Genomic DNA, 11409 nt, shown 5'->3' on the forward strand with positions numbered 1-11409 from the left:
ATAACATAACTACAAGACAGGTTTTTTTTTTTTTACCTTCGCTTTCGTCTAGTTTGTCTTTGATGGGGATCCATAGTAACACCGGAAGCACTGTATCGCTGCAGCAAAGAGCGTTTCTGTTACTGTCACGTTTTTTTTGATTTTCCAATTATTTATTGTCGTCTAAATAAATTTTTATAATCAAATACATACATTATGGCTGGAAGTCGACTTGAAAAGTTCGGGACTGTATTTACAAGGTAAGCGCCAATGACAGCATGTGCTTCTTCAGATCACTTCAAGGTTAATGGAATGTAAAATACGTTTTAAAACAAGCTGAATTCTAAAGTGTAACAGTTAGTATATTAATCATTTCATAATGCCAATAACGCTTATTTAATCTAAATAAATAATAGCTTTATGTGTGTAACGTTATGTTTGTTTGTTAAAATGACCGTTCGGCTTTATAAAGAGATTTACATACTATTTTATTTGACATTTGTTAATTTGTCATACATTTTACCTAAATGAGTCCAATTTCTGGAGATTTATATAAGCATTTAAGTCTGATTTCTTGAATATTGCTGATGAGATGCAGTTTGTATTGTGAAGCTGAATGATTGGATGCTTGTTTGTAAAGGGTTCGTGATTTATTGCGAGCTGGAGTGCTCAAGCCTGAGGAAAAACCCATCTGGTATGATGTTTATGCAGCTTTTCCTCCGAAGAAAGAACCTCTCTATCAGAAACCCCGCAGACCAAGGGTTCCAGCAGCAGACCCTGTACCTCAGCTCTTCTACAAGGAGGATGAGATCCGAGCGTAGGTCCAAATAAACCGGTTTTTACCCTAATAGCTAATTTTAAGTTTAACAGCCATTTGAATACACTAACTTTGTCATAACTGTATTGCTTTCCCATTGGCCATTGTTTAGCTTTGCACTGCGTTCTTACTGAAGAGTTTTTGTCTTGTTTCCAAATGTCTAAAAATTCTGGCTATATCAAGTAGCATAAACTATTGTCTTATTTTCAAAAATAATATGCCACAATTCAGTGAGTTTTCCCTTAAAACAAGCAAAATAATCTTGTTTTTCATTATGGCATAAGATTATTTTGCTTGTTTTAAGGATAAACAAGACTCTAATTTTGTTTGTCTAAAATGCTTTTTGATTCTTAGAATTTTCAGATATTTAGACAAGAAACAAGACACAAAATCTTAGTAAGAAAAGCTTTTTTCTTTTTTTTTTCTTTCTTTTTTTCTTTTTTGCATTTTGACATTCACTCTTTGCCATTCTTTTGTATTTTTTAAGTTGATTTGGAGCTTGGGTCATAAAGGGGACTGGCATCAGCAAAAAATGAATGCTATAACCAAAGATTCATAGATAAATTGATTAAGTATTTAAAGCCATTTATGTTACACATGCAAACACTCAGGCATGCATACAAAACAATATATGTAACAGTCAGACATGTAAATTATTGCTGCCTGAGTAAATATAAGGACTTTATTTAAAACTTTTCACATAAACAGACACAAACCTTCTAACTGAATCAGTTTTAACTTTTTTTTTTTTTTTTTTGGTGAATAAAAGTGATTTATTGGTATTTTTGTAATTTTGTTAAGTGGTTTTGTATTGATAATACATTATAACAATGGTTTTATATATACAGCCCTTCTGTAAGTTTTTAATTCTTTTTCAAATGTAAATGCTATGACCACTGTAGTGTAAACCCTATACTCCACACCCTAAATTTGATTTTGATAGCAATTTAATAGCAATTTAATAATGTGCTCATTTAGTAAAGCTGCTAGTGAATGGTGCTATACAAATAAACTTGAATTTCCCAGGTGCTAGTGCTTATAGATTTAATAAAGAGTTTCTAATAACTTATTTCTTTTGTCTGCCATGATGACAGTAAATAATATTTAGCCAGTTACTAGTATTCTGTTTAAAGTGCAATTTAAAGGCCTTATTAGGTTAATTTGGCAAGCTAGATTAATTAGACAAGTGTTTGGACAACAGTTTGTTCTGTAGCCAATCAAGAAAAAAAAGAAATCTTTTGGTGGCTAGAATTGTTCATACTAAAAATACACACAAAACATTGATATAGGGCGAAGCAGTGGCGCAGTAGGTTGTGCTGTCGCCTCACAGGAAGAAGGTCGCTGGTTCGAGCCTCGGCTCAGTTTGTGTTTCTGTGTGGAGTTTGCATATTTTCCCTGCATTCGCGTGGGTTTCCCCCACAGTCCAAAGACATGTGGTACTGGTGAATTGGGTAGGCTAAATTGGCCGTAGTGTATGAGTTTGTGTGTGGATGTTTTCCAGAGATGGGTTGCGGCTGGAACGGCATCCGCTGCGTAAAAACTTGCTGGATAAATTGGCGGTTCATTCCGCTGTGGCGACCCTGTATTAATAAAGGGACTAAGCCGATAAGAAAATGAATGAATATTGATATATTGGGGTACATTTAAATAATTTATAAAATTTTACTTAAACCTAGAATGACATGCAACATATGTATAACTTAAAGTAAGTATGAATCCATTCATGTACAATTATGCAAAATGCTTAAATGTGATGGGGAACATTTGATTTGATTCAACTTTTTGTTGACATTTTCTGTTGTTTCACGCATTTTCATCATATTATTGTTTTTAAAAAGTGTATGAGAGATTCACAGTAAATATCCAATAAAGCATAATTAATCTACAATTGCTGTATACTAAAGATTTTGTACAAATAAATGAGAAGAATAATAATGATATGCCTCAGTGTCTAGTTTCCTTCCAGTGAAAGTGGCAACACTTGGAGCCAGTCACATATTTTTACTATCGGAGCTTTAAAAATGATGCTGTTCACAACCAATTTATAACCAACAGAGTTGACCAGGACATAAGAACAAACACAAATTTCTTTTTTAATTACAGAAATGACAAATAATACAGAAAATGTTTGTTTCATGCAAATATTTATTCAGCTTAGAAGAGTAAACGCACACAAAAAAGATGAAAATTACACTTAAATGTTTCATTAATGTATCATTTAGGAGGCAGAGACCATCAAAAATTGGAAGCGTTTATATTTTAGCCATATATTTAGCCAAAATGTAAATACACATACAGGTTTGTTTTGATATACCTCAGATTTGTGTTAATATGCAAAACTGTTTGAGTCACGTTTTTGTTTTTTAAAAAGACTCAAAGAGGCGCAAAATGCACCCACAATTCTAGAATCACCCACACAAGAGAGTTTATTTTTTTAAGATGTTTACCAATTTAAGCTAAATTAATATGTGCTGTTTAGTATTTCCTAAACAACTACACAAAAAATCCCGGTGCCCTTAAATTAATCTAAATCAAATTAATCTTATGAGTTCATTAAATTTATATTATGTTAAACTGACCTAAAACAGCTTGCGTAACTTATAAAATGTGCTGTCATGACTATATGATCATAGAATTTTTACAGTGTAGTTGAAATAAAAATGTTTAAAATATTTAACGTATTTTCAACTAACAAAATGCATTTATTGTTTAATAAAGCAAATGTTATAATTAAATTACATTAGCTGCATGCAAACTGAAATTGTTGTTTGTTTGCTTTTTTGTCTGTGGTTGTAGGAAGTTCTTTGAGGTGTATGGCAATGGACCAAAAGCTTTTGAGCCCCTCATGCCAAACTTTATTTCATCATGTCAGAAGTAAGTCATGATGAAAAACTGAAAGTGTGATTATGACAATTTATTTGTGCATTTTAATTTGCTTATTGTGTAACTGATGTTTTTTTTCAGGTTTGTAATGAAGTACAGTGAATTAGAAAGCAGAGGGGATATCAAACCTGAGCTGCTGTTTGAAGAGACGGCAAAGGCGCTGCTCTCTGAGGGCATTTATTTAAGAAAGAGAGGAGGCCCTGTGGTGAGTCTGAGCTGAATTATTAAACTATTTTAATTAGATTAGATTATTTAGACTTATTATTTATTAATTAGGTAACACTTAATGGTTAACACTTTTTGATGGTCCACTTGAGTATTAGTAGATTGTCTGCTTAATATCTGCTGATACTGCTTCTTTAACAGACATTTAACTGACTATAAGAAACCTTACAAGTACATGTCAACTTACACTAACCCTAACCACAACCCAACAGTCTACTTATAATCCAATGAGAATTAGATAGCATGTAGATGCAATGTAACTTAAATTCAACAAACGGACCATCAAAATAAAGTGTGATCATTAATTATTATTATTATTATTTAGAATTAATGTTTCATACATCCATTATTGTAACCAGCAGGTGGCGCCAGAGTCTCGAGACCCTCTGCTAAGCATGAAGTTGACTGACATGTTGGCAGAGCAGCAGAAAGACAAAGAAACAAATATCCCAGAGAAACAGCCAGAGGCAGAGACACTGAACCCTGACAGTCAGACTTCATGAATGCGCTTCTCTGTTAGGACTACGTAAACTGCACATCAGCGTTCTGGTCAGTCATTTGACAAGAATGGGACATCGATTTTGGACACTGTAAACTCAGAAGGGCAACATGTGTATTTTCTCTGTGTTGAGGGCATGTTTGCAAAGTCACCATGGTTTTAGCTTGAGGTCTTTATTGCTGAGCAGATACTGGGATTTTTTCTGTGAAAGACTTTATAATGCAGATCCTGCAAGTGTTTCATTTCTCAGAGCGTCTAATGTGTGTAATAAAATATGTGGAGTGTTTAATGAAAGCGCTTTCAAGTCCATTAACAACAGGAGTGGAAAAGTGTCTACATTGTTAATGCTCAATAAAACGGTATATTTTGAGTTTTCGGAGTCGTTCTGTAAACTTATGAGTCTTTTTTTTTTATATTAAACTTGTTTTTAATGCATCCTTGTTACATGTGCGCTCTTGCATTTAAATGTATCCTCAGCAGAGACTTTTTTATGAGGAAGTCTTTCTGTATTTGCTTTTTATTAGATTTTATTTTATTGACTTTTTTTTTCTATTCCTTGTTAAAATAGAATAAAATGTACATGCGCATTTCCATGTGCCAGATATAACATAAACCAACAAGCAAACAAATGAATAAACAAAACAAAAGCATCTCAGTATTTTACATCAGAATACAATATCACCTCTTACTAATCCTCTAAAACATTTCCAACTCCACCACCTTTTAAAAACAACATAAAAGATCCCCAAACTCTAAAAATTATGTATTTATTTCTGAATATATAAATTATTTTTTCCATTGACATGTTTGTTACCATCTCTTTCAGCTAACGGTCTATATTTGGTGCACATATACTTTTCCAATTGAAAGAAATAAGTCATTTGGCTTGCAGAATACAAATATTCATAAATGTATGCTCCGTCTTTTTTAGCTTGATCTCCTTGGGATATAAATGAAATAAAAAAAGTAAAGGAGACATTAGTATTTTAACCTTAAGAATCTTTTTTATCATTTATTTCACACCTTTCTGAAGGTCTGTATTTCTTTAGATTCCAGTATACAGTGATACAGCGTTCTGTTCATCAAGGTCCCTACATCTCAAGCAAGTATCTGGAATATTTTCATTATATTTATGCAATAAACTGGAATTATGAAAATCCTCATCAACCATTTATAATTGTAACAGTTTCAGATGAGTGTTAGTGGTTGAGCTTCCTCGCATGTCTTCATCCAGTTCTCTATAGAAATATACTCCTTAAGATCTGATTTCCAAGCTTCCAACTTACAATATAAACATTTCTTTGATCCTGGCACCAGCATCTTGTATAATGCAGAAATTAAACCTTCAATAAAACAATCTTTCGTTATTACTTTTTCCAAAATAGACAATGATGGCATATTCAGAGAATTATTTTGTTATTTGAGGATAAAATCTCTTATTTGTAAATACATAAGGAAACGTTTTGCAGGAATACTGTATGTGCTAACAATTTCCTCAAAATGACATAAGAATATTGTTAACATATAAATCTGCTATCTTTCTAATTCCCTTCTCTGCCCATATCTTGAATCCTGCATCTAACATACCTAATTAAATTTTCTTATTGCCCCAGGTTAGACTGAAACAAGACAAGGGATAGCAGGCACCCATTTGTTTTTCATGTCAAACCATGTGGAAATCATATTTATAACTATGGAATTGGAAACATTTTTTAAAGATATTTAAATTCTGCTAAAAATAAACACAAATTTAAAGGTAAATCAGACTTAATGCCAATTGATTCCATCTTCACCCAAGATGGAACTGTTAGGCCCAATTTTTAATGATGTTTTACAGAAGGTGTTGTTTTCATTTATTTACCTGAGAGGTGATTTTCAAATACAAAACTTTCCAACAGTAAATGTTATTCTGCTAAAATCAAAGTATTTTGTAGAGGTAGTCAAAAGCAAAATATTCCAAAAAGTGTTTTCTACAGTTATAGTATATATGGACTCAATCTAAAATAAAGATGATCCAAGATGACTGACAGATTTATGTGCGACTAAAGAACAGGAACAAAATATTGTTATTTTTGTTGTCTTGTTTTGTCGTCGTTGTGTGACACTGATGATACAATCATTTGACGATTTAATTTATTCCAGCATCAATAAAAGCATTAAGACTAAATAATTTCAGTCAGAAAAGAAAACCAAGTCACAGTGCATTAAATAGACAAGCTTGATTATTAGCGTTTGTTTTGGTCTCTGAAGACTTTTAAGTGCGCTAGTCATAAAACCATCACTTTAAAAAAATACCAGTGACTAAACATTAGATCCAAGTATATTCTGTCTGTATCATAAATTAAAGACATTGTTTTCTCTGGATTACTTCATATTTTTCCTTTGTAAGAAGGAATCGTTTTTGTCACTTGACCCATGACTTGACGTATGCACACCTGCCATGGATTTCATCATATGTAATATGTAATTTTTTTTCATTTGGCAACAAGGCAGCCACTCAACCAATTTGAGTTGCAGAATCCCACCCACACATACCTGCACATTTCTATAGTATTCTAGAGGATTTTGTAACCAGTTTTCTGTAAGACTCCTGCAGGACTCTTGCAGGGAAAATGCAAGACTCCTGCAGGAATCCAACAGGAAACATGCAGAACTCCTGCAGAAATCCTACAGAGAACATACAAGACTTTTGCAAGAATCATGCAGATGCAGGAATTCTTCAGGGAAGATGTAATAATTTAACAGGGTACTAGCAGAAACTTATTTTTGAACCACACTATATTAAAGTGTATTATACTGTATATAGTATAAAATTTACTACACCTGATGAATGCTACAACATACTGTCGTATCAATTATAGTGAACTGATAGATCAAAGTAAATGCAGTAATATACTTTATATTATTCTACAGTATACTGTGGTGAAATGTTGTATAACACACCCTATAGATGTAAAAACTAGTCTTGGCATTATCACAGTAGCTATAGAATTACTACAACAGTTTAGTTCAGATACTTAAAAGAACAGTTGAATGACATCATAGTATTTAGGCCTACTATAAATTAGTACACTATAGTGCTTTTTGAGAGGGTCTAAAATGTTTTAGATGCTAAAAATCCTAAAAAGTACCTGCTAAAATCTTAATGAGGTTTATTCCTTATTTAAATGTGATTGTATAGTCTCGTAAAAATATATTAGGATATGTATTATGTATGCTGTAATCTCCAGTCAAGAGCTTCACTGCCCAGTGTCTGCATTCTAACTTATATTATACTATATTATATATATAATAAAATCAACTTTATTTATACTGTTTGCTTATAATTAGACGTGTACTGTATGTATTAAATGTTGTGAAATATATGATAAAAAGTTTGATTATATTCATTTGTGTGGCATTTTTACACTTTGAAGCTCACACATGCAGTTGTTAAATTATGAAGGAAAAATAAATGAACAATATTTAATATTAAGCAATACTGTATTGTACTATATATTATTATTAATTATAATAATAATTAATAACTGTATTATACTATAATAAAAAATAAAATAATAAAAAACTGTATTATAATATATAGTACTATATTAAGCTGGAAAAGAAGTACTGCTTATCCTGCTGTATTCTAGACAGTATTGAAAAACTGCCACAAAAATATTGATACAAGTAGTAAGAACGCCGTCCCGCGGTTGCCGAATGTTACACGACAATGTTGCTACAGCCTTCTCACGTCTTACATTTCTACGTTGTGACAATGTAGCGAGCACGTAAGTTGCAACGTTGCCTTTGAAAAAACACAACGATGTGCAGACATCGCTACAACGTACATGTGTTTGTCGGGTTTAGGACTGGTGCTTTTTACTACGTTAAACACAATAAACAACAATACGCCTTTTTAAAAACACCCTAATTCTGAAATATAAGACCAAATTTGCCACAAACACACAAACACATACATACACTATACAAAAGTATGTAATTTCTGTCTCCTAGTGAACACTGTTTCTGTCTGGAAAAGGAGTGGATCAGCGCTGACCGCTAGATGGCAGTAATGTAATGTCTATCGACTCGTATGATAGGCTGTTCTTCTGTGCGCGTTGGTTTCGCCTCATGGTTTTTATTTAGAGAATGCTGAGAGAACGTAGAGCTGTCAAAATGTGCAGAACTCAAAACACATCTTGGATAGTATTTTTTCCACAAGTAATTTATTATTATTATTATCATTTGGCTGCTGCATTTCAATTTGTGTCATTTTGTCCGCGTTAATGGCTTTTCTGTGTGTGTTTTCATGTGTGTGGGCAGTGTGTGCTGTGAAGGACGCAGATGAGGCTGAATTAGTTGAGGAGAGGCGTGTAAGTAGTAAAGTCAGAGGCGCGTGACTGAATGAACGCTTCTGCTCCTGAAAAAAAAACACACCAAAACCCTTGGACATCATCATGGTGAGTGGTCCTCACTGCATGATGTAACTGTTACAATTATAAATTAATATAAAATCTCCCTAAACTGTTTAGAGTAGCCAATTTATCTGTTGGCTAATACAGCTAGCTCCCAACAAACACATATACGTTGTAGCGATGTCTGCACAACGTTGTATTTTTTTAAAGGCAACGTTGTCTCTTACGTGCTCGCTACATTGTCACAACGTAGAAATGTAAGACGTGAGAAGACTGTAGCAACGTTGTCGTGCGACATTCAGCAACCGCGAGGCGGCGTTCTTACTACTTGTATTAATATTTTTTGTGGCAGTTTATCAATACTGCCTAGAATACAGGATAAGCAGCAATTCTTTTCCAGTATTGCTAAATATGAAATATTATTCATTTATTTTTCCTATTTAATTTAACAATTGCATGTGTAAACTTTAAAGTGTAAAAATGCCACACAAATGAATATAATCAAACTTTTTATTATATATTTCACAACATTTAATACATACAGTACACATACAGTATCTAATTATAAGCAAACAGTATAAAATAAAGTTTAGATTATATATATATATATATATATATATATATATATATATATATATATATATATATATATATATATATATATTAAACTAAAGGGTAAACAAACAAGAAAAGTAAACAAGAAATCATTAAAATGTAAATAAATATATAAATAAATATATAAATTAAAATTCAAACACTGGGCAGTGAAGCTCTGGACTGGAGAATACAGCAGACCGGGGAGCGCAGCTGAAGACCAGTCGTAGTTGTTGGTATGGAGAAAGCAGTCAGAGGAAGAAACAAATTCAACGGATAATCCAGCTTCAGAGATCCACAGCAGACACAAGTCAAAATAGGTAGTGAACAAGAGAGGACAGATCAGAGCTTGACACAACAGCACTACACAGGAAATGACTATGACTAGCAAGTTATTGAAGTTTCAGACATTTATTGTAATTTCATTACATATAAAATCTCCAGAGTAATTATGTAGCCTATACTTTATTTTATTGTTTTCATAATATATCCCAAAATTACATACAATTAAATAAATTTTGAGTTACAGGGAAAACAGGTTTAAGTTAACAGAAGTCAGAGTTAGTCTCCGAATACTTACTTAAATTATGAGAAGAGAAAGAAGAGGCCCTGTAGTTGTGGCGTTGCTCGCTGTAAATGGAATGTTAAACTTAGTGTCATTTCAATAACAGCTGTACAAAATAATACAGTAATTTTTCATAAGCATGATCTATTTTCCACATTATGGACATGCTGTTTTAGGTAACATAACTACATTTAATAGTAAATAGAGTAGTATACTTCTTACCTCATCCAATTCTTCTTTCCATAGATCGGGAATTACAGCAACACTGATCTGAGGTGAATTCAACAGCTGAAAACATTCTGAAAGACAAGTTACATGAGTAATTTGAAAACAACAGTAAGTGGTTAAACAATAGAGTTTTATGCAACTTACGCATAATTAAAATCCAGAAATTATCAATAGAAGATTACCTCCATGTGAAAATAGCCTGTTGAGTAAAGAAAAGAGTGGGTTTTAAATAAAACATCAAAAGACCAATCAAAATAGAAATTTAGACTAGCAGACCTTTTAATTACTATCTATATTAATTAGGCATATGAACATTAATTTATATACTTTAACTTATAGGGATAGCTCACCCAAAACTGACAATTCTGCCATTTTAGCCTCATCCTTTATTTGTTGCAAACTTATTTAGCTTTTTTTCTGCTAAACAATAAAGAAGATATATTAAATAAAGCTGGAAAACTGTAACTGTAATTCCATAGTGTTTTCCTACTATGAAAGCAAATGCTTACAGTCTTTAGTGTTCAACAGAATAAAGAAACTTAAAGGTTTGGAATCACTTATTATTTACAGGGCAAATAATTCGTGAGTACATATCATTTTTGAGTGAACTGTTCCTTTAACGGGACGCAAAATGCACAGAGGTGTTTTGTTTTTAAAAGTTATTTTGTGTGTTTTGTAAAAAGTGAGTCGGCTCGTGTGATGAAGTATCATACTAACTGATCACGATGGATATGGAAAAAACTGAACTTCAAAAACATGATTGTCCATTTGATTAAAGACAAGGCGTAGGTAAATAATCAGAAAATGTTTTATCGAGAGATTTAACATGTGATGTTGGAAAAGATTGTTGTCGAAATCGTAGGTTTGTTTGAATATTCACGATTTACGTATCTTATTTAGCAAGAAGAAATAAAGCAATACTCACGTCTCCTCGGTCGTTGATGAATGAGACGACGGCTTGTTGAAATTTAAACTGATTCAGCTGTGACCAGTAAATGTTGTACAGTGGTCGTCCACGCCACCTAAGCACAACCTAAAGCATGCGACCCTCATGATGTTTAAATGGCAACCTTATGACATCGTTGTGACAACCTTTAGCAACAACGTAGAATCCTCAACCTTTTTGCAATGTTGGTACAACGTTGTAGGAAGGTCGCTACGTTGAGGCAACGTTGTGTGTTTGTTGGGCTGTCACTTGGTGTTTTAATTAATTTTGAAGACT

The 11409-nt window shown here is 32.7% G+C and overlaps 1 protein-coding gene and 2 long non-coding RNA genes across 10 annotated transcripts in view; 1 reads left to right on the plus strand and 2 right to left on the minus strand.

Annotated features, from left to right (window-relative positions):
• The window catches only part of LOC147840660 (uncharacterized), a 190423-nt gene extending 181364 nt beyond the window's left edge, over nucleotides 1-9059 (minus strand). Inside the window, exon 1 of the long non-coding RNA XR_015509671.1 lies at nucleotides 8953-9059. This is a non-coding gene — a long non-coding RNA (uncharacterized LOC147840660). The remainder of the gene's footprint in view (nucleotides 1-8952) is intronic.
• Nucleotides 62-4782, plus strand: mrps23 (mitochondrial ribosomal protein S23). Of its 2 annotated transcripts, none has more exons than XM_087282742.1 (5): nucleotides 62-239; nucleotides 620-796; nucleotides 3593-3670; nucleotides 3761-3884; nucleotides 4264-4773. In XM_087282742.1, exons 1-5 carry the CDS (start codon nucleotides 196-198, stop codon nucleotides 4405-4407), a joined length of 567 nt encoding a protein of 188 aa, XP_087138868.1. In that variant the 5' UTR covers nucleotides 62-195; the 3' UTR covers nucleotides 4408-4773.
• Nucleotides 9060-9296: 237 nt separating the features above from the next.
• Nucleotides 9297-11194, minus strand: LOC110439057 (uncharacterized). Of its 7 annotated transcripts, none has more exons than XR_015509665.1 (6): nucleotides 11113-11194; nucleotides 10538-10604; nucleotides 10370-10386; nucleotides 10182-10258; nucleotides 9975-10024; nucleotides 9297-9679 (listed from the first exon to the last, which is right to left on the minus strand). It is a non-coding gene; the product is annotated as an uncharacterized LOC110439057 (long non-coding RNA). The 7 variants fall into 7 exon arrangements; XR_015509663.1 differs by having other exon boundaries at nucleotides 10332-10386; XR_015509664.1 differs by having other exon boundaries at nucleotides 10538-10607.
• Between the last annotated feature and the right edge of the window lie 215 nt (nucleotides 11195-11409).

The sequence above is a fragment of the Danio rerio genome, chromosome 15 (assembly GCF_052040795.2).
Source record: "Danio rerio strain M-AB ecotype USA chromosome 15, GRCz13ab, whole genome shotgun sequence".
NCBI classification, from domain to species: Eukaryota; Metazoa; Chordata; class Actinopteri; order Cypriniformes; family Danionidae; genus Danio; species Danio rerio.

Excerpts from the sequence above, each read along its gene's own strand:
- mrps23 (XM_087282742.1), top strand. The coding sequence starts at position 196 with ATGGCTGGAAGTCGACTTGAAAAGTTCGGGACTGTATTTACAAG. Across the intron at positions 240-619 it reads TTCGGGACTGTATTTACAAG|GGTTCGTGATTTATTGCGAG; the intron begins GTAAGCGCCAAT and ends TTGTTTGTAAAG. Across the intron at positions 797-3,592 it reads AAGGAGGATGAGATCCGAGC|GAAGTTCTTTGAGGTGTATG; the intron begins GTAGGTCCAAAT and ends CTGTGGTTGTAG.